The sequence below is a fragment of the Lates calcarifer genome, linkage group LG3, assembly GCF_001640805.2.
Source record: "Lates calcarifer isolate ASB-BC8 linkage group LG3, TLL_Latcal_v3, whole genome shotgun sequence".
NCBI classification, from domain to species: Eukaryota; Metazoa; Chordata; class Actinopteri; family Centropomidae; genus Lates; species Lates calcarifer.
In genome coordinates, this window is record NC_066835.1 from 16,943,838 (window position 1) to 16,968,323 (window position 24,486).

General features: G+C 41.3%; 1 protein-coding gene across 1 annotated transcript in view; it reads right to left on the bottom strand.

The window, feature by feature from the left end:
- The window catches only part of LOC108903134 (ephrin type-A receptor 7-like), a 138,440-nt gene that overhangs the window by 99,593 nt on the left and 14,361 nt on the right, over positions 1-24,486 (bottom strand). Inside the window, 3 exon segments of the mRNA XM_051068015.1 lie at positions 1,280-1,721; positions 1,723-1,953; positions 3,479-3,543. Coding sequence (XP_050923972.1) covers positions 1,280-1,721; positions 1,723-1,953; positions 3,479-3,543 — 738 coding nt within the window.

Genomic DNA, 24,486 nt, shown 5'->3' on the forward strand with positions numbered 1-24,486 from the left:
TCCAATGCTGTTCGAATCGGTTTACGTCAGAGTGCGACACCTAACACCACGCCGCCACGCCACAACACTGTGTGTGTGTGTGTGTGTGTGTGGGCCATTCAGGCCAGTTGCAAATATTAGAGAAGAGGCAGTCCCTCTGAAGAAAAAGTATATTAAACACTGTGTTCACATTCACACACACGCACAAAGCACAAAGTCATTCAGATTGTTCACCCTTACACAGCACACCTCATATGCCGATTTGTGTGATAACACTCTTTGGACGTACACGTGGAACAAGGTAACATCACTAATACATCGAGGCCCTCGGCATTGATGTCAGTGTCAGCGCTGAACAAAAGCAAGCATGGACTGAAATCGAATGAGAAAGGCTAGTCTGTACTTCTTGTTTTTCTTGTGTCCACTCTGTGTCCTTCTCCTTGTCTGAACACTTGCTAATGGTGCTTTCTTTTCAATTTTGCCTCTCTTTTCTTGCTCACATGAAATTATTCCTCCAGTACTTCTATACTCTTACAGTATCTGTTGAAACTTCACAAGCTCCACTGTCTCTTTTCATATGGATCATCTCTCATCTTCCTTCTGTTCTTATAATCTGTTCCTTCTATTCTCTCCAGCATGAACAGTCTCACTTCTCACTTCCAACTTTCAACAGCTCTCTGTCTTGTATTTATCCATCTTTTCCTCATCTGTTTCCCTCTCTTAGGTTTCACAGCAAAAATCTTCATCCTATAAAGTGGTGTATAAAATTGGTTCCTAAAAGTCTTATTTTCTTAAAACAAGTGGACAAAAATCCTGGCAGTGTTATAATTTCAAGCTTCTGATACAAATCAATTACTGCCATCCTTTTTGATTGTGGTCCTAAATTCATAAACCAAGTTGTTCTGGAAACAGGTAGCGGCAAAAACTTTTCTGGCAGATTGTTGTAATTGTTTGAAGAAAAATAACATTTTCAGGACTCAGAAAGAAACAAAATTGAATTGAAAATTATTATTTTGTTGCTGTGGTCTCCCTCTCTGTTGCTACATACCTTCTCACACCAGAGAAATTGTTCAGTTTTGTTTGACTCTAGCAAAAAAATTGAAAGCAATCAACAGTACTTGAAGTAGTCAAATCAACTTCCCTCCCTCCTTCTACTACATGTCTATTCCTTGTTCTTTTATTTGGTTCTTTAGTTCTGTTTTTCTTACACAGTGCCTTTCTTCTTCCTTTTGTTGCCTCTTTGTTTCCTGTCCTCTTTCATCTATCTGTGTTTCCCACCGTCTGTTTATTAATTTCTTACCTTCACAGCTGCTGTGTCCCTCCTCGTAGCCAGCGCTGCAGCTGCACTTCCCGATGGGTACCAGCCATTCCCCTTCGGCGCTGCAATGCATCCTGGGAGGGCTGTCTGTGTCAACCTCAGAGTTGTTGACGCAGGTGCCACGCACCTCTACCAGAGTGGCGAAGGCTGCCTCAGCCACCGTGTCTGGGAACACTGCCAGGTTCTGGACGGTGGCAAGGCAGCGTTTGTAGTACACCCGCACGGCCACCAGCGCCACGCAAGCGCCGACGTCCTGGAACGCCAGGTGGAAGCCCTTGCGGTTGAGGTGGCCGATCTCACGCACCTCCGTGTTCAGCTTCATCTTCCTCTCACCCAAGTCGCCCTGTGTGAAGCTCTCGTCAGCAGCAATGGTGTCAATCTTGGTGTAGCGATCCTCCCGGGTCACCCCTCCCAGGTCCCTGTCCTGACTCGACGTAGAGGAGGTTGAAAGTCTCCTTGCAGGTGCCTGCTACACCAGGGATGCTGTTGCAGTCACGCAGAGTGAACTGGAGCTCCACAAAAATGCGCTGGCCGCCTCGGCGTGCCACCCAGCCGGTCTGCAGCCAGTTGTTCTGCTGGGTGGGCTCCATCACATTGCACACCTGGTATGTCCGGATAGGCTTGTACTTTTCATCTACGCCACTTATTTCCTCCCACTGGAGAAAGAAGAGGTGGGAGGAAATGAGGAGAAGAGGAGGAGAAAGGAACAACAAGGATGAGTACATATGGAGGTGTAATGAAGAGGATGAGAGAAAAGAAAGACAAGAAAGCAAAGGCGACGAGGGTCATGGCAACAAAGATGGGAAGAAAGACAATGGTGACATGAAAATAAAAGAGGGAGTGGAATGATGACATGAGTGAAACAAAGAAGAGTGAGGCAGGTGGGAGGCAACAGAGATAGTGAGAAAGAAGATAAAGAAAGATAGAGAAAGAAAGAATACTGTCACCTCAGGTTAGCAATCTAATGACATAATCTGCTGAGTGCGTGAGTGGGTGTCTGAACAATCATTGGCATTCTGTTCCTTTAATGTTGTCACAGAGAAAATGACAAACTGCATATACTCATCGTCACATCAGCCTTGAGTAATGTTGCTGTAACTGGGGGTCAGACCTTAGCTGCTCTCTCAAACAGTTCCTTTTGATCTCAGCCACCTACGGTACTAAAACGATCAACGGTCCAGTGTAAACACAGACTGTCTGTGCTAAAAAGCTAAGAAAAGAGGTTTTTATTGATAATGATTTACTATTTATTTTTGACTGACTAAATGGAGAGCACTGACTGGGAGCACAGGCAAGCAAATCCTACCAACTCAATGCTGGTATATTATTTTAAGCTGTTGGATGAGCATTTTGCAAAAATTCTCTTAGTCAAGGGTAGGGTCCAAACAAAAATATATCAATGACAGAGGGGGCCTAACTTTTTGACTTTTTCATTGTCTTACTTTCAGGGAGAAAAACTCCAACATAAAGCTACAGTTTTTCAACAGATAAGTGATTATGTTCATGTCACTATTTTTATTACTGAGACACTTTATAGAATTGAAAGTGAGCTGAGAACCAAATGCAGATCTCTTATGCAATCTCACATACGCAAACACATAGCAAACCCGACAGTGAAAATGGATTATATGTGATGGTAATAGGATAAACTGCACTACTGCCAAGGTGACTAAATCAAAGAAGATGCAGTGTGTTTTCTCTCTGCTATTTTTTTAATAGACATCTTGATAGTACGCGCGTGTGTGTATGCATGGAAAGGCCAACCTCCAGGTGGAAAGTGGGTGACAAACTGCTTTGGCTGTGGCTGATTCTTTAAAAAGGGCTCCTGTATTTGTCTTACAGTCATAACTTAGCGCAAAGGTTTTTACAAGCCAAATCGATCGATATGAAGGGGACCATTTATCTGTGGCAGCATATCTCGGTGGCTCAGTGACAGTGCAGGGTACTAGCCTGGATTAGCACCATTGATTAATGATAATGATGAGCTCCAGACTGGGAGAGAAGAGGACGCAAGGTGTGAGAAAGAAAGTGGAGGTTGAAAGGTAAAAACTGCAAAAACATAGAGAGATCAGGAGAAATGAAGAGGGGTGGTCTGGGCCAGCTGTGTTGTGGAGCACTGCAAGTGAATGAGCACAAGTACGAACAAATACACAAACGAAAAATTCAGGTAAGCACACTTACCCCATTGGGGGGAAATGATGTCCAGCCCAGCTCAGCCTGAGTCTCCTTAGAGTTCAGCAGCACCACTGAAGGAAACAGACAAGGAAGACAAACAAGCATGAGGTTAGAGGTCAGTTAAGGCGGCATAAAATTAAATGCTTTAATTTTATCTTGTCAGCATAAATAAGTTAAAAGTGTTCCTCATCTGCATGACAACAAAACAAGAAAAGGTTAACTCATGAAGAAAGTGGTCTTAAATTTACAAGTCGAGCATTGTAAGTGCAACGTGGCATGAGTGTATTTGGAATAATGAAAGAAAGCCATTAATGCTGAGGCAGGCTTGCCGAAATCTGGTGAGGGTGAACGTATGCTTTGATAAGTGCATTAATACCATCTGTTGAGGACTTAAGCTGGACAAAGAGCTTTCCATCATCCTCTGGCTTCAACAGTGAAAACACACCAGAGACCGCGAAACAAAACAGGACCACAGAGCTTTCAAAACAAAGCGAGACACGAGGCACTCTCTCATTTAGCTTTCAGTGGCGCAGCAGAGAAAACACAATGCTTGAAAGTCTGTTTTCTGTCTATTCCTTTCAGCACCATGGACAGGGGGCAATCAGACTCATAGCTTACTATGAGTCTGATTTCAGGACCATGGACAGCTACACAAGTAGTGTGACTCCAGAGAGAGCTCAGTGGATTAGTGCTTATTTAGAATCACCTACTCAAATGAAACAGGACACACAGCAAGGTGAAGTGTGACCTAGATATTTTTATGAGCAAGTATTATTTCAATGTTTCTATTTACATACAACAAGCACCAAGAGAGTAAGAAAATACCACTAAAAAAAAAAAAACAAAAAAAAAACCAATAATTTCAACAAGAAAAAGACACATCAATAATAAGTAATGACAATTAGTGGGAATTCCAAGTACATTTTGTCTATATTTTTACTCATAGTAGCTGAGAAACATAATATTTAAGTGCGCTTTGTTACTCCACAAATGATTTTAAGATGAAATAATTAAAAATAAATCAGTAAATCAGATGACATTTAATTGACAAGTAATCTATATCTAATATTAATTATTTCAGTCATTTGTTTAAGCTAAGACACCATACGTTTTCCAGTTTCAGGTTCTTAGATGTGAGTGTTTGGCATTTTCATCTTGGGCTATTTTCTGACATTTAATAGATATAAAGGCAGTGAGTAATCCATATTCATCAGATCAAGCAATAATAAAAATAGTCCTCAGCGGTTATATTGGAGTATAACTACTACTATAACTTAAGTACAAGTCCTGAATATTTCTTCCACCACTGCAATATATCCATGATTATAGTCATAGGTATTGCCTGTCAGAAAACCAAAGCAGAAAGTACTTAAGCACCCTTTTCAAACCAAAGTTGAAATAGCAAACCAACCGGCCACAGTTCACTAGTCAGGATGTCTTTGAGCAGTCAGAGGGCGTTGTTTCATGCTCAGTGGTATTCAGCAGGCATACAAGAAAGTCATCATCAGCACATTTATCTTAATCTATAATGTAATATCAACATCTGTAGTGACATATGGTGAGCTGCATTATCGCCCCATTCTTAAAGGATTTTGCTGATATTAAAGTTACCCATGCTTTAAGCTTGTCTGCTTAAAAAGACCCCCTCCCAAACACACTCACACACACACTCACACTGAGTTTCAGGCTCACATGCAGTGTTCCCAGCACCTACAGCCTTGAGGCAATATGAGGTCTGACAACCAGACAAAGCCATTTTTTTCAGCACCTTGAAGAACACTACTTTCTTCATCCTTGAAAAGTGCTACTTTCACTCTTGTCCTTCAGTGTGCTACTTGGCTTTAACTTTTGTTCTCTGCTTCGACTTTCATCCATATCAGGAGCCTTTGTAAAGGGCTTTCGAAAATACTGTGCGACGCTGTCTGGAGTAGGCAGCAGACATGTAACCTTATCCTGAGCAATTCTGGCATCCTTGAAAAGTATGACTTTCATCTCATACCTGCTGCTACATGACAAATATTTGGCCTTATCGACATTAACAACTGGGCACATGGATGTCTTGTGAGCAAAGAGGAGAAACCTACGCAGTCTGACTCATGCTGCAAGCCTTGTAAGATGTGGTGACTCAAGACCTTACTGACTCATGCTCTGACTCTGACAAGGAGGCTATGGACTCTGACACAAAGATGTGCTGATGCACCAAAAGTTTAGGAAGATTTCCGATGTTGAACATAAAGGCAGGTGTCAAAATAAACCCATCAATACACCAGCTGAACTTTTCAAACACACCTGCATATTACTGGCAGTAAAAAACAATTTCCGTAGAGGTGTTCTTTTATATTGTTTTCATTCTAAAGACACAACTCCATCCACTCAGGGGAGGATTTTAATACAAGGTTATATAAATGCTATTTGAGATTCATAATAAAAGACCTGCTCTTCAGTGTCACCACAGTTTGGATGACCAAAACCCTCAGAGGCCAATGACTGTGAATAGCTTTTTCTTCTTTCTATGGGTTTGTTTGAAAAGGAGACATCAGTGCCTTGGTTAGAGTGCAGGGAGGCCTTGCTGGACCATGAGAGATCCTTTACTAAACACTTAACTTTATTGTTTTTGGGTTAACACCGCCGGGTGCCCAAAGCATGGTTCTGCAGTTAGCTGATAACATAGAGGCATTTGGAGAAGATTAGAGTGGGAGAGGGCAAGGGTGGCGGAGAGGCACAGAGGAAGTCTGAGGCGGGAGGCAAAGAGAGATGATGAGAGAAAATAATCAGTGGAGGAGGGTGAAGAGAATAAAAGAAAGAGAGCCAACATGAAAGAGAGAAAGACAAAAAAAATAGTCGAGTTGGCAAGAGAGGCAGAAAAAAGAAAAAGGAGGAGAGAAAGGAGCACATGAAGAGCAAACAAATGAATACACCGGGTAATACACAGAGGGATCAGTGTGCCTTAGTGAGCAGTCAGTCAGTCAGTCAGAGAGAGAGAGACACACAGAGGACAAAAGTTGGCACTATGATCACACACTGAATACATAAGCCCTGTAATCACAGCCTAGTTAGACGGACTAATGGGCCTTTAGGGGCAGGAGGAAGGGAGAAACAGATAAGACAGAGAGACAGAGAGGAAGACAAAAAAGTTTAGTAAGAAAACCAAAGCAGGGGGAAGCAAGGGTCACCAAAAGAAGGAGAGAGGGAAAAAGGTAAAAGAAAGGTGGACAGGTGACAAAGAAACAAAAGATCTCCTGTGTCACGACTCTGACTAATAGTCATGACACATTAGCTACTAAACATCCATTTCAAAGGTTTTTTCTAAAATAATTGCCCGTCATTATAGGGACGATGTGGATCTGTGAGCCAGTTTTGCTTTTTTGTCCCTCTGTCCTCAGTCCTATTTAGGCTGACTTTCATCACTGCGAGAAAAACACTGTGAACGCGGGTTATGCATAAAGAGTAACAAGCCCTTTCTGCTTTGTTCACAGTACATGGAGAATTTAAGTAAAGAGAGCATCCTTTATGACAAGAAGACAAGACAAGAAGAATTGAGAGTCTATAGTTCCCTATTTTTGATGTAAAATTAAAAATCAACATGGGAGAGTATAAAAAAGATTTCATCAGAATCTCAAAGAGAGCAAACTTTCTGAAAAGCTGTTAAAAAAATAAATAGTGGGATCGATTACTGAGAGAAGGCACAGAAACTGACCCAGTAACGGAGTAACACAGGCTGTCCTTGATGCCTGCCTTGAAATTCAAACCTTTTACATTAGCAAACTTCTAAGTTGTAGGAACCACTCTTTTAGAAGAGAGACATGTAAAAGTTGGCATATAACAGCAATACTGCGAGGAAGTTTTGATGCACTTCAGAGCTATAAAACATCCTCTGAGTTTCTGTCTCAGAAATTAGATCTTTATGAAGGCTTTCAGGCTGTAGAATGCATTGTGGAAATAGCTGGAGTTTTGGACTTGAAAAGGTAGATTTAATATCATGTGTTGCTGCTGCAGTGTATTAGGCACATACATGAAAGCGGGCTGAGTGTGTTAGAAGGATAAGTTTTAAGGGATTTTGATTTGCTTTTGTCTTTGAGAGGTTTCATTAAAAGTGTATCTTAAGTGTAAGTCTCTCTTTCTACCTCCCCCTCTCGCTTCACCCACTCTTTCATCTTTCTCTGGTTTGTGTGATGTATTAATTGAGTTGTTCAGCCTTGGTGACAACACAAGGATGAAGTATACTGAAAGGATACAAAGCGAATGCTGAGGGAAGCAACAGCTGTGGAAGAGATGTACTCCACAGCACTTAGGTCAAGTATCCAAAAGAAAGAGAGGGGGCTTGTTGGTGCACCGACAAGACTCACTCAGGAGGAGGCAAACACTAAAATTTGGCCTTTGTCAAGTGTGTATATGGCTCTTACACTGTTGTTCTTTGCTTTATAGTAGTAGATGGCAACATGAGGGCAGCTCTATCACAAAGGCCAATTTCAAGGGTTTCCAAGGTTAAGGGTTCTCTAGGATCTGCTAAAACTTAGAGTGTGCTCAACAGAATAAAGACACAATTCCAAGGCTAAGTACTTAATCTAAAAGAAGAGAAAAAAGAGCAGGAAGAACAAAAATAAATGTACTGCAATGCTCCACATGCCTAATAAACAAAGTTGTGTATAGATAGTGTATGATTTTACCTTAGGCATTCTGTCCCGGACAAAGAAATCTGTCCCTTTGCTGAAACACAGCTCAGAAATACACAGTGTCGGAACACACTCTAACAGACTATTTAATCCCCTCCTGTTGAAAGAGCCTCGTTTCATAATTCACTTTCATAATCTGCTGCAGTTTCATGGTGGGATTAGCCCTGGCATTGTGCCACTGTCCTCACTGTGACCCATTGGCTACTTATCAGTCAGTCTAGACTGAACCAGACCCAGGGGTTCAGCAATCTCGACCTGGCCAAAGAGAGAGCACAGAGATTGGCATAAGCACCGGTCACCAATGGCCCACTGGGAAAACTATTGTCCAGACATTATCCTTCTTATACAGCAGGAGAGTGGGAGAAGAAACTGAAAGTTCAAGTTAAAAAATGGAACAGAGCAGAGCTGTAGCCCTGAGACCTGGACTCGTGCCAGACTTAAATCACAAAAAACAGACATGGGAACTTGACTTGACTATTGTGGAACTTGACTCCCTAAAGACTTAACCCTGAGTTAAGACTTGAATACAGAAACATTCAAGACTCAGGTTTGCACTTAATAAAATCCCAGAACAATAAAAAAAATACGCAAGACATTGACAAACACACTTGTGATATTTAATTACTGGACATATGTATTAAAAAGGACTTGATCTTACCTATAGGAAAGCACTACTATCACAGCACAGACTCAGACTAGGTTATAACTCACTTTGGCAGACTTGAGACATGACTGACTTGTCTCTGTGACTTGAGAGGTAACTAGAACTTGTCTTAACAACTTGTGACTTGTTTGACAGACTAAAGACTTGACTAGGACTTGTCATAATGAATTAAGTCTTAACTTGGACTCCTCTGTGACTTGAGATTTGCTTTGGCAGACTTGAGATTTCACAGGGACTTGTCTTAATGACTTGAGACATGTCAGACTTTTCTAAATGACTTGAGAAATGTCTTGGACTTATCTGAATGGTTTGAGACATTACATTGGGAAACTAGAGACTTAAGTTGCACTTAACTTGTCTTAATCATTTGGGATTTGATATGGACTTGCTGCAAAATACATAAAACTGCTTGGATAAATAGAGAATATAGCTGTATATACAGTTGCTATGAAATAAGTCAGTTGCTCTGAGAGATGGATGAAGGAGGAAAACGTGGGTGTATAAGAGCTAAACAAGAAGAATTGAGATCAATTTTAAACACGTAAGAAAATAGCATGTAGCAAATGTGGAATGAAAAATATACAGGTATGTACACCTGTACCAGAGAGATTTTTCAGGGGGTAGTTTGTTGATCCCCAAGGACATAAACTGGTTCTTCACTTTCACTCTAAACAGAAATATTCGAAGCACACTTGAGGCTGGTTGGGATTTACAGTCTTGCTCGAGGACACTAGACACCAGGGTGGGAACATGAGACTTGGGGGGTGGGGGCTCGAATCGCAGCACTTCATATGAAGAATGATCTCCCTGTTTGCTACACCACCCTGCTGCTGCAAGACGTGGGAGGGAAGATAATATATAGTTCAAAAGAAGCAATACAGTAATACTGCTGCAGGACAGATAAAAAAGGATAAATGGATGGGGATATGAAGTGTCACATAAAAACACAAACAGGCACATAAAAGATAAATGCTGTGTATAAATGGACACACACACAAATCAGGAACAAACACACACCCCCTTATGAGACAAATGGTGTCGGGGAACTCTTTGTCCCTGATAAGCTCACGCACGTACTCACGCACGTACACAGACAGGAAAGCACACAGACAGCCGATGGGACCGTAACAGCAGTTCTAACAGGAGAGCACATTAACTTCAAACAAGGCTCTCTTTTTAACAGAGTCATTAAACTTTCAACTTCAGTAATGTGACATACTGTAAAGAGACTGGGCAGTCCACTCACTAAAGCACACTATGCAATATCTGCATGATGCATGACAATGAGGTGAATGGTTAAATGCTATCATGGTACAGAGCATGTGTCGCTTATCTATATGACATGCTGAAATAAGCCACAGTATGACCTACAAAAAATTACACATTACAGCTGCAACTAATGATGATTTTCATTCTGGAATAAAATTAATTGTTAATCTATGATAGTGAAGAATGTCTGTTACAGGTTCCCATGTTTTTCAATTTCTTGTTTTGAAAATATTCAATTTACAATCATATACAAATAGAGACCACACTGAAATGATGATTTTACAAGCACTGTAAACCCATGTACACATGACTGAAATTAGTTATTGTCCATTTTTGCTTGATAAATGACTTCAACAATCATTTGATGAAGTACTATATCATTACTGTATTATTAAAAGGTAAAGTCACATATATATTTTTATGTGGATGTGTGGATTAGGTAAAAGGCTGGGAGGGAAATCGAAAACAGAGAAATTCCCAAACAAAATCTAATAATTCAATTATATCAAAAAAAGGCTATAATGAAATATGCCCCTAAGTGCATGTAAGCTCTTGTTGAGCCAGCCAGAGAGGTGGCCTATAATAAAAAGGAGTAGAACTAGTTGTGTGTGTGATGAGGTATATCCTGTGGGCTGATGATAGGTATGAAGGTGCTAATCCTCTCACAGCTTTACACGGTAAGGTAAAATCCTGAAATCCATGCTCACCTGCAGTAGAAGTCAGTGTGCAGGTGTTATATGGTCATAATTCCTCTTCTTTTGTTACAAATGGAACATTTTCTGTGACTGACTTTGGCAGACCAGAAAAAAGGAATGCGACAATCAACAAGATATGTGCAGAAACCTGTCAGGGTTTGAGCAACAGACAATGACAATACAGAATAAATTTTACTGAGAGAAAATAAAATACAAAGATACTTTAGCTATCAAGGCTGAATGTGCACAGAAAGACAAAGACTAAAGGTAGTGCATAGAAATCACTGTAACTACTATAGTAAGACCTTGATGCAACAATAAAACAACCTTTATGAATTCAACCACAGAAACATGTACATCACATGGAGTGGATGGAGTGCCCTCTTTCCTCAATCTTTTCCACCTCATCTTCCTCATCTCCTCTTCCTACAATCTCAGTTTTTCCTCCCCGTTTCCCCCTTCTTCTCTCGCAGTGCCAGTCCTGAATCTGAATGACCACCTGTTAAGACAAATCGCTTCCAGGGTGGAATAAAGCGAGTGTGTGTATGCATGTTTGTGTGTGCTTGAGGGAATGAAAGAAAAGAGTCATTGAGTGAGTCAGAGAGCTAGAGAAAGCGAAGAGTGTGTGTTTAAGAAAAAAAATGGGAGAGGAGGTAAAAGCAAAATTCAGGCATAGAGTGAGGACTGACTGTAAAAAAGAAAAAATGAGAACGACAGGTTGAGTCAAGCAACTAAGGATGAAAAAAGGATACTATTAAGGTTATACCTGCTGCTACTGAATAAATACACACCTGCGAGGCATTTTTCTTACAGTATGTTCCCAAGCCACAAGGTACAAATTTTCCCTCCTTTTTCTTTCCCTGTCCGTCACATGGAAAAGACATGAGGATGATTGAAAAGAAGAAATATACTGACAGACGTTAGACAGAGCAAAAGACAGAGAGAGAAATAGAGAAACCAGGAGCCAAAGGGAGTTATTTTCATTTGTAGGGTCTTGTAAAAGGTTGTAATTGGTTGTCTGGATTGATATAGTGAGGGTGGTGAGAGCGCTGTCGGGTCTTATTGTTACGACAGAGTGGCTGCTAGGTACAGGCCTGAGAACAGTGCTTTACTGGCAACTAGGCTGAAAGGCAAACTTCTGCAAAGCAGAACACAGTGACATTCACAGCTAAGGCTTGACTTATAAAAAAAATAAAGAGATAAGATGATATGGTATATTAATGTCAGATTTTCCTTCAAAGCAACTGCATTTAGGACATACAGAAATCCAAAGTAGCTTTCTTTCCTCCGTGATGTCGGCTCGGGTTCAGGAAAGCCACTTTAACCTTGGTTTTTAGCAAAGGGATGAGCTTTTTAAAGGAACGAGTGGACCATGCAAGGAGAACTATTTAAAGGACGGTCGGAGCGGTAAGTGAAGGGACAAATGTAGAAACCACTTCTGGAACAGCCACAGCACTAAAAGCAAAGTGCTAGAAATAAAACGGCAGAATATTGCATGACACAAATCAGCCAGGCAAACATGTTGGTGAAAGAGACTCTCGCAGATACTGAGAGAAAGACATTAGGAGAAATGAGATGGAAAAGAGTGAGAGGATGGAAGATGACTAAAGAGATAAGTAAAAGTCAAATATAGACAAAGAGAAGGATGTTGCCACTATTCTGGGATGACTCAGCTTTCTGTTTTTGGGTTCAAGGCCTAGCTGCTGATAGAGCCTCATATGTGTAAAATTGGCAACACAAGGAATATATTGGCGGAGGAGAAGACTCAATGCCCACTGAACATTTTTCTACTTAAATAACTAAGAGGAGGAGCAGCCCATTTATATCTTTGCATCACTGGCTTTTTAGGCATTGAATGTGACATAAAAAATACCTCTAAAAGGAACATTAGAAGTTGTAACAGTACAGTACATCCTGTTGAGGGTGTGATGGTCACCAGTGAGAATTTAAACTCTTTCTCCAAGTCCTACTGGTTACAATTTGAATATCAATAACTTCAAAAAGTGCAGCCTTGCTACCTTCAAGTTAATATTCAGATTTTTCCATATTTCAAATCAAATATGTACTTAGTGACAAAAATGTTTTTACCCTACAGTATAACAAGGTCAATAAAAAGAGGCTTTTGGGAAACAACAGGCCTTGAATTGAACTTTACTTAGCTTAAAAAAAAACACAGGATGCTTCATCACTGTTGTTTTGCCCCAAATAACACCAACTCAACACTCACTTCCATATACCGTATTTTTTTTACACAATTAAAAGACTGACTTTGATTCCCTATATAAATCTATATGTTGTAGTATGGATTGCCCTGTTAAAGGAATAAAGCATAGCATATAGTATTTCCATCATGTTAAGGCAATCAACACTAAGTGTGAATATGTGAGCTGCTCAGTGGGGCAGCTTTAAATGTGCTTGCATAACATAAGAGCTAACAGCATTCATGGCATAATGTAAGGAGAGATTATTACAGACATGTCTGAGGGTGGAGACGGATTCAATTAGAGGTCATTCATGTAAAAGAAACTCAAGTTGGCTTTGAATGTGTAGACACATGGATGGCTGCATCAAGTGTTAGGTAATTCTGCACAACAAATAAGAGAATTGCTTTATTACAGTCCATGTCAAATTACAAATATCAAAAAATATCATGCTTGTTTGCCTGTAAATCTCACAGGTTCTGATAAAGCTCAACTGAAAATGTCAGTGAAGGCAGATTTAGTATTGCAAACTTTCCCCCGACAATTTCTCTCATGATGACACACACACAAACACATAATTATATTCCCTTGCTGCAGTGACAAGCTCGAGTGTTAACCTTTTTGAGTGCAGAAGAGTGTTTCAAATGTCATAAAAACACAGAGCATGAAGCGAAAGTGGCATGTGTGGCATTCATGTCCATGCACACAAATACACTTATGTCGTTCTATCTGCCTCCACATAAACCTGAGTTTATGCGTGCATAATATAAGTGCACCTGCATCGCCATATGTCATGCATGATTGAGCTCAAAACTTTGAATGCCAGCATTTATTGGATATATGTATGCATACGTGCCCGTGTCAGCCTGTGTGTTTAAATTCCCACATATGCACTGAGTCCTGGTTTTAATTCTGGGAATGCCTGACTTGCAAGCCTTTCAGGAGGCTGTTAAATAATGTAAGTTGTATCTTTGCACTGTGCCACTACTTTCTCCATCTTCTCCCTTAGTCTCTCCTCAGACCAGCCAGCCAGCAGACTGCATTATTTAACTAGACACTCATTCAGGCCACTATCTTGAATAGAGCCTGCCGGGGCCTCATAGTTTGATGTCAGTGCAACAGAGAGCGAAAGAAAACATGGTGAGACAGGGAAGGCTGAGGAGGGAGGATGGTAGTGTGCGTGACAAAGAGAAGTAAAAGTTTTGTTTGGCATCTTCTCTTGTCATGTTCATCCTTTACAACGCGCTCATCGGTTTTGTCCTCTCCTCTCCATTCCCCCTCTTTACTAGTAGTCGTAGTAGTAATCTCTGCATCTCCATCACCCTTTTTTTCTGCAATTCCCCCATTTTTCTCCTCACCTGCATTCAGCTGTTTCATTCCCTCTGCCCTCCTCTTTTTCCATTTACCCTCCCTTACTTCCTCCATTCCTCCCTCTCTCTTATTCATAAGTGAGAGAGGAGAAGAGAAGGGAGAGGAGGGCAGAGCTGTTACATAAGTACAGAGGAGCTCCAAGGTTTTGTGCTGACTTTGTTTTCCCTCTGGTTCAATTTGAGAACCACTTTAGATTAAATTAGGTCGTCTTCTTCTACATTCACCTCTCCTCGTCTCTTTCATTCTCTCCCTTCCTGCTTCGCTCCATTCCGTCCTCTCTTTTATTCACTGACAGCTGAAAGAATGAGAAGTACCTGCAGTGTTGCAGAAGTACACAGGGCTGACTGGGGGTCAACATGCATATACAACAATAAACACACAGAAACAAGTCTGTGCACCCGAAGTCATTTGATGTATACAGTGCAATTCATACAATTTCAAGCATAGCTTATATTTTTATTGTTTTCCTCCCAGGTCGTTTTGCTCTTATATACGTACTGCCGTTACCCCAGGGTTCCAAGTGTCCACAGAACTAAAGAAATGCACACACACACACACACACACACACACACACACATTTCCAGAGCCATAACAGCATTCAGCTTCTCTCTCCTATCTTCCCAAAGTGCACTGAAAAGCAAACATCCCGCTGTGCAGAGGTAAACAAAACACATCATCCAGTCACTGAAAAGCAGACACATCAACAACACTCTTTCACAGAAAATTAGGCTTCAAAAACAACTTCATAGATAGATGAATACCTCGAAACATGCATTATATAACCAGGTACAAACCATGGGTGTACCATCAATTTTGCCCAAACAATTTCAGCAGGGGCACTGCACCCCTGCTTACAGAGCACTTTTTCTATAGTCAGATCATTTGATTTCTTCCATAAAATCTCAGCTGTGTTGTTCAGGTCTTATAAATTGATCCCCAAAAGGCGAGAGGTGGTGTTTCAGGTCAGACTCGACTCAAGAATTATGAAACGTGTGACTTTTACTGACCCAACAAACTGCAGCAACATCAACAGTGTAAATAAAATTGGAATGGAAAACAAGTAGTGACACTATATCACGTATTGCCACTACTTGTCTTCCTTAAAGTTTAATAAGCCAAATGTTATATTTCATAAAAATGTAATAATTTCTTCTGTAGAGCAGAGGCAATCTCTATTTCAGGCTAGTCAGGGCACCTCCACTACAACATGCTGGAGGAAACAATGATATATGGTTTATGAGGGGAAATACAGTTCAGATGTCGTATAGACTGTTCAGAACCTTTGCAGAAGTGCCCCTCAACTAAATACAGGCAGAGAACATCGACTGCCAAAGGAGGGTTAAACTGGCTTGGCTGCTTTACTGGAATTTTACATGTTTCTATATGTTTTATTCTGCTCCAGGCTTTACTTATCTCTCAAAGGACAAGCGCTTTCAAACTTGTTTCATATCTGACATAACAGATATGAAACTCTCTTTGTCCATCCCTATGTGACCAGCACTCATGTCTTGGTTGTCATTTGTTGACCATATATAAGATCACACCAACCCAGCCTCACTTGACTCAGACAACCTCCTTGCTGTAATTGCTGTTTGTGCCTCTGCTCACCCCCTACAACCTGCAGCACTTCGCACTATGATTGACAGTTTCCCAAGGGGAAAAACCATAGGTACATATTTGCATGCATATATACAGAACACACATATGCATGCACACACTGTGCATCATTACCTTGCTCTCAAGCTCATATCTCGTCTCACCCTCACTCTCCCCTGCCTCAATGGGCAGTAATGTCAAAGACATTTGGTTCTATATGGGCAGGCTGCTGGGCTACCTTCCATCCACTAATAGTTTCACATCAACTCATTTCAAATAACCTCTATCCTACGGCCATGACAGCAGTGTAATGTTTTGAAAAAGCAGCAGTTAAACTGGGTTAATACATATGCATTAGCCATCTGGTGTATGTCAGAAAGAGTGGATTATTTCATATTCAAGAATGAGATGATAGCCTCATCTTTAAGCCCACTTAACTTTATGTTTAAGCCTATTTTTAGAATTTGAGCTTCACTGATGCCATAATTTCTGAATATATTGAAAACAAACACATAAATAAACTATCTGAACAAATCCCCTGATTCTATAACAATATATTTAGATTGCCTAAATCTAAGGCCATATTTATTAACAAGAGGATATTTTAAATCTTAAGGGCTCAGTTCACATAATTGACACACTGAGGCTTTTTTTGCCTAGTTCCAATGAAAACTATCCACACTGTATTCTGGGTTCTGTGAGTGTTTTTTTTTTTTTTTTTTTAAAATCTTTTCAGCAGCACAAATAAAATTGAATTCACCTCAATTTTACTGGGTTGGAAGCAAAAATCTCACAAATATGAATATATCCTACATATCTATATGTATTTCAGCAGATAAAATCAAAACTAACAGCATGACTAGATATCTCCAAGGATAATGGAGAATAATGGCTTTTTGTGATTCGGGTGAGCTCAAACTTTGAGCTTTAAAACGGTGCTAGATGATCCTTTCACAATATCAGTAATATACTGATATATCACCTAGCTCTATGGTGGGTGTGCATGTCATCACGTCATCAAGGCCACTGGCTTTTTGTAGAGCTCTCTAGCTCTGTACCAAGGTATATTAACCTTTTCTGATTCAGTGTCAAAGTCTACAAAATAAAGTGAGCACTCTACCAGCTTCTCTCATCTCCTTTTATCTTGTCCTTTTCCCAAAAGCCACCCAAGGTGTCTTATAGCTGCCCTAAGGCACACACTCCTGACCATACCTCTCCTCTTGTCCTGGTCCTCCTCTCTTCCTCCTCTTTACCTTGAGCAACATCACCACCTCACTTCGCCCATCATCAATTCACCTTCAGTCTCTCTTCCTATCACCCAAGTCATGTCAGCACCACGTTTGTGGATCTGAACAGCCTTTACGGGCTCCCTGCAGGCCCAGCACCCATTATCCTCGGCATCGATCTCTGCTGCATCGATGAGCGATAGTGGCAATGGACACAGAAGAGACAGAGGGAAGGAAGGGTGGATGGATGGATGGACGGATGGACAGATGAATGGGAAAGCAGTGGGAGAAGGAGGTACTGGAGATGAAATGAGATGAGTAATAGATTAAGCAAGGCAGATAGATAGGAGACAAGTAGGAAAATACAAGTGAGGAAATGAGCAGAGGGAGACGATGATGCAAGGAGGGAAGGGGGACATTGTGGGGCCATTTGTCAATAGCCAGCAGAGCGACCTTGGGGATCGATGAATCCGACAGCCAATCAGTCAATAGGCTGCATAACTAGCTCTGCTAGGCGGGGACAGAGAGGAGAGATGGAGAAGAAAAGATGGCTTAGTCACACCAGTCAATAGGCCAGAAAAATAGACCACCTGTCTACTGTGACACAAGTCCGGTATAAATGGCACAAAAAAACAATGGCAGAGGAATGAAGGGTAATGGGGATGGAAAGAGAACAAGGATTAAATCAAAAGGACAGATGAAGGATGATATAGCATGGAATGAACAGAAACAAAGAGAAGGATTCAATGTTGTGTTTGTGTCCATTTATCATGTATCTTTACAAGGAAAACGACAGGATAATTTCAGCGAAAAGCCCCGAAAAAGTTCTGTTCAGATTCAACTGACAAGAGAAGCGATATGGCCAGGGAATCATCAAGGACGAGAAAACCAAGCTGTCCTTCATCGCTGGTTCTCATGACTCCATGTCCATAATAAATGGCATCAACTGGACCAAAAGAGGACAGAGTGTATCGTAGTTAGAAAGGAACAACATTTGAGAAAGGATGAGGTTGAGGCGGAGAGCTGGATGAACAAAATGTCGACTCTGATATGGGAGATCACTGTTCGCTTCCAATTTCCTACTGACTCTCACATCAGTTTCTTTTAATCATGATCAAGATCATTCCTGAACATTTTTTTTTGTTGTCCAGACCCAACTAAACCTTAACCAGAGCAGTGTCAGATCAGAACAAGGTAGAAGGCGAATGATGTTGTAGAACCATCAGATCAGAAAAGGCTTACACTGTATGTTCTCTGAGTGTACATTGTGCCACAAGTGGTTTTTACACTTTAAAGAGGTTCCTAAGTTTCCGTAGTTGAATAGTGCCATTGAGCTCGTTTCAGACAACCCTTTAATGATCTGGTTGTGCAGCTGGTGATATTAGATTCATATCAGATGGGAGCTCATCAGCAGAATCGAGCCGGCTGCTCCACAAGAGACCTGCTGCACTCATTCTGATACAAAGACACAAAAAGAAAATCTAGAGACCTAAACTGAGCTGAAAAGGAAGTGCCAGAGTCTGCGGAGACAGTGAAGCTCCTCAGCCCAGCAAGTGATCCATTCTTGATAAGCACACAAATGTGCACACAAACACACACATGCACACACCAAGGAGGACTCCTTGGGAAATCATGGTTATTAATTAGTGAGCCAAGGCGATAAATAAAAAATGCAGAGTGGAGCAGCAGCGGTAAGCTGTGAGTGGTTAGAATGCCAGATTGTGCCAAACCACAGCAACAGCAGCAGTAGGTCAGTAATTAATGAAATCAAAGAGCTGCTCTAATGAGAGACAAAGAGCACTTCCCTTACTGATGACTCCCCCCTCGGGTAAACAAGAACCCAACAGGACAGAATGCAAAAACAGGCAAGTGCACACTGATCTTAAATATGTCTATGTGCAATCACACACACACAAATGCAAGAACACACCTCACAAATACAAGTTGCAAACACACAGAGATGGACACTGTTCAGTCTCACACACATACACAAACAAAAGAACAAAATCTCCAGTGGCCACAGCCAGCTTATGCCCCTCATTTGTACCACTGGCTGTTAAGCACCACAACCCCATCTTCCTCATCCTCCTCCTCTTCCTCCTCCTCCTCCCACCAGCCATTATCCTATTTCATTTCTCTACAGCCAATTGTTTATTTGCTTATCAGCAGCCAGATAATAGAGCAGAATTAATCTGTTAATTCCTCATTTTTGTATGGACCAATTCTACTGTTTATGTAAATGGACAGAAAAGCAGCACTGGTTCTACAGAGCGGGCTGGCTGACTGGAGGATTTAATTATCAGGGCTAATTACTTGTTTTGCTCTAACTGTTAACCACAGGGCCGCTGCTGCTGCTGCTACTACTACACTTCCCTGGGTGCTAATGCCTGAGGCGGCTACTGGTTTCACTGAAAGGACGGGGGTAGTGAGAGAGCACAACAGGAAACAAGGATGTCTTTTCTCAGCTTGCCATTTTAAATCATCAGTTTGTTGTCTGTCAGAGAGCAGGTATTCATCTGTGTATGACATGAATGGCTATTCTGATATTGATTACTGCATTTCGTATCACCTTTTGTTTTCCCTGATTTCAAATAAAGACATAAACACACTGGCACATTAAAATTAAACATGTTGCACAACTTTTCTCCGATGTCCCATTCTTCTTTCTGCACTCACATTTTTCAAAAATAATGATACATTATCCTGTTTGAGAGAGACAGTTATTTCAAGGTCATGAGATTGTCATTGGTCATATTGATTGGTTGCCGAACTCCATGATGGCAGGTCTTACCAAGGCTTAGTGTTAATTAATTCTGCTAGACATAACAACAAATCATTTCTCAAGGACTTACTGTGCTATGACAGTTGTAATGTAACTGATGGATTCTAATAAACAACTAGATAGATTTCTGTATAACTCGAAACAACTTCATATACCTCCCTGATGAAGGAGGGATAACTGAGAACTTTAGGGGGAATAAATCATACATATTGACATACGCTCATTCAGGAAATGTACCATTACCAGACACACAAATCTACTCATACACTGACTTGCATTTCCCCTGACATCATCTACAGTGATTCACACACAGTCATCATTCACAATCTCCACAGAAAACTGTGACACATACATGTTAACATGTAAATTCAGATGACAGCTGTGTCTGTCTTTTTGAGTGCGCATCGGTACACGTGTTCATTTACACATGCGTGGATTTGTGCCGTAATCAAGCCAATGCCATATCCTCAGGACAGACATGTAGTGAGCAAGAGAAGCAACATGTTGTGTGATAAAATCTGCAGATGGGGCTTTGGGTAATTATAGTTCATCAACGTGATAACGTGGTTCTCACTTATCAGGCCATTAATACTAATAATATGCCCACGTACACATTTACAATATTAGCTCAAAAACAGCATTTCCAAAATTAGCACTGACTAATAGGGAAGAGATGTTAAAAATACACAAGCAGTTCTTAATTAAAACAAGACAATTGCCTGTTTGACATTTTTTATTAGTCCACTGCGTAAGATACACTTAACAGAAGTAATGATGCTCCCTGCTCTTTATCATCTCACTGACCTGTGCATTTATTGTAAAAATCAAGAATGAGATGGTGAAACAGTAATGGTTTAAGTACCTTCATCAGCACAGCAACCACAGCCATATAAACTGCAGGCTAAGGCAAACAGTACACTCGGGCTTTTCTGCACCACTACAATTTAATCACACACTTTTCCTCTCCATAAAACACCCTGTGCAGACACATGCTGCTCATCCATAGCAATAGCTTAATGCCCTGCGGTTGACTCTCTGCTCCCTGAGGGTTAAAGGGGAAAGGTCATCTGTCTTGACCTCCACAGTCCTCCTTGACACCTTGTATCGAACAATCACAGCACCCAGCTCAGAACTCAAAGGTCATGTCCCCGAGGGTCTCAGCATATTGAGTGAGGGGCTGCATCGACACGGCTGAGCAGTGCAGTGACCAATCAGAGCATCTGGAGTGACTTGTAGGGGGATTTGATCAAATGTATGTACACCTCATTTTACAAACAAAAAGCCTTCCGGCGATTTTCTAGCCTCATGTGCAAATCATGGATGATGGATTGACTGAGGCATTTGATCATGGGGTGTTTTAGCACCTCAAACAGATGGCTATAAGGAGTATGGATATGGGGAGGAAACCTCAGGCATAGTCAGATGTTCATGTATGGGACTTTAAAGAAAAATAGATGACAACAACATTCAGAATGCTGTGAGGTAAAAACTCATTGATGGGAACAGTTTTACAAACAGGCTTTACTCTGCTGTGCTGTGTGTCTTTTCAAATGCAGTGTGTAGCTTAAGATACAGTATGCAATATGTGTGTATTTTATATTAAACTGGTGTACACACTGTAGTAACACAGTTTGGCACCATTTACTGAACACTCTTGCACACACCATTTAAAACACACCCATACAGAGTTTCTTTCAGACACTATTGGGTTAAACCTCCACTGCTCTGGTCTCCAGGGAGCAGTTGCTTGTGTGAAGGAGGTCCTTCATCTGCCACAGACAGCTTATGGCCATGTTATAGACGGCTAGAGCGGAAAGAATGGATGGAGGGAGGACGGAAGATATCAAAAGGGGGGACAGAGAGGTGGGTGTGTGGATGGGGGGAAGGGGGAAGGGATGACAGAGGGTTGAGATGATGAGGGCAGAGCAGGGTCGTGAGTCCATGACTGCTGAAGCCCTACAGAGCCGAGGAGCATGGCACATGGCATCGCTAATGAAATCTGTGGATCCACTCTCCTGGCAATGAAAAATGGAAGGGTATGGGTGGTGAGGGGAAGAAGCTGGTGAAAGTGATTGGAAAAGGGGGGAAAATAAACAAGAAAAAATGTGTATAGCAAAGAAGTAAGGAGAAATAATAAAGAAATCAAATAGAATGATGAAAAACGAAGGAAAATAATGAAAGACAGACTTGTAGAAAATGAGTGACAGAGGAAAAGAGAGCTTAAGACAAAGAGGAAAAAAAGAGAGGAAGCCTCATCTCCATACACTGTGATAGCAGGCAGATTTGAATTTAAGGCCTGTCTCTCATGGAGCCCCTATAAATAGGGACGAGGAGCAAACACCAGGCAATTTCGCGGCAACACCAAACACAATGCCTGATTGAGGGCAAATTAAAATGCAAATGCAACGCTTCCATTTTTCCAGATTTCACCTGCGAGATAAGCGAAGGACCTCTGTTTCTTTCATAAAGTGCAGGGGGTGTGCACGGCTGCGTGCGTTAGTGTGTGTTTATGCGGGAGTGTGTATATTTGTTTGTCAAGTTTGAAATGAGAGGAGACAGGAGGGAGACTGGAGGTGAGGTTGTATAAACAGATTAGATTCAGTATTGTCCTCTCCGAGCTGCATTTCAATCGTCATCCTTGCTGCCTTTCGCTCTGCCCTTGTCCGCCTGCAATTTCGACAGACCTTCAACAGGCTTCAACCTAATGAACAACTCAGAGGAACACTGCAACATTTTTAGAAAAACATATAACTGATTAGAGTGGTTTGGTTAATTTCTGCACTTCCATCAAAAAGTTTGGAACATAGTGAGCACATTTAAAAGCATTATGAGCCATTTTACAAGTTTTACAAGCTGACATAAACCAGCTTTTAGGAGTACAAAGTGTTTAATGGTTGACAGAGCCTGGTTCGGCCCCTTAATTGTTACAAAGCCATCACTTCACCATATGAATTCAAACGTTTCCAAGTCACGGGTCACAAACATATTCAACTGCTGTGGTCACATGGTCTCACTGAGCAGAAGGTTTGTAGTTCATGCCAAGAGGAGGGCAAATGTTGACCACGAAGCGCTGCCCAGTGACCAATGGTTACACTGTTTGAATCGTGGCAGAATCATGAGCCATTTTCCATTTCTCAGATACAGAAGAAGCATGCAAGAAGGGGGAAATAAACAGGAGAGAGAGAAAGGGTGACAGCTAGTGGAAAATGGATGGAGAAAATAAAAGGAAATGCAAATCAAAAAAGAGAATGACTACCAGAGACACGAAATGACAGACAGGTTGACAGAGGAGGAGAGTAACTAAACCAAACAGCCGTTTCCTTTAAGCCACTCGACTAACTGAGCTGAATTTTTCATCAGTCCCCAATCTCAGGGGTTGGTCAGCTAAAAGCAAGCTTTCCTTGTGGCTTCATGCTGCGTACGTGTGCCTGTGTGCCTATGTATGTAGGAAAAGTAGGGGGGAAAAGCAACAACTGTTGAGGTGGCAAGTGGCAAGGTGAGTGTGAATCAGCAAACATGTTACATGTACTGTAAATGAGGATATGTGAGGTTTTTTTTCTTGACACATTCAGAATATGAGAAAGGGAGAAAGAAAAGGAGGGATTGTGTCAGTTACAAGGACATGCTAATATATGCACTATTAACTTTGACTTTCTGCTGCTGGAGATCCTCTGAGCTCTTGACTACCTTTTCAGTCGCACAGCGAGATTGGTGAAAAACAAAAAGAATGACAGACCAAAAGGCACGAAAAAGGAAATGAAAAAAGGGACAACAAGGAAGGGGATTGTTGAAATCTAAGAGAAGAAAGCCATTGATCACAGTGGGTAATTAGCCTTTTAGACAATCTGCACGTGTATCTAAAACTAAATTACACCAGAACAACACATTGTGTTCAGAAACTGAGTGCTCCTTTTTGAAGCAGATGGATGTCAGTGAAGCTGTGACCAGACCCAGAGTGATTGCTAAAGCTTGACCACAGACACAACTCTTGAATTTGAAGAATTGGACTTCTTACAACATAATCACAAGTTGGAATCCAGAGACAACCCAGACAAATAAGGTTGAGTGACTAACCGACCCTTGCAAGTGGAAATACTTAGTGCATGGCCAACTACTATCTTCTATCTGTGCTGCACTTCCCAGATCTGTGTCCTCAAGTTCTCTCTGCGACTACTCCTGAAACCTATACTGGAAGAAAAGTACTCTTAGTTCATCTTGGCTTGGTAAATGGTGGTTAGTTTGTTAATTAACTCAAGTGTTGTGTGGAGCGGTCTGAGTCAGACGTCTGAGTGGTGCTGCCACTCTGCATCATCATCAAAATCCCCCAGTGTCCCACAACGACACACATGAATGCGAGCACACCCATTTCAATTGCTCTACATAAACAAACAAAGACCCAAATATGGAGGTTGAGGGTGGCTGGAAAGCCCAAAGTCGCTCTTGGCCTTAATACTGAAAGTTGAATGCCAGTGCTACAGTCTGTGTGGTGGAGACAAATTCCCCAGCACGGAAAACAATTACATACCACAGACTGGTA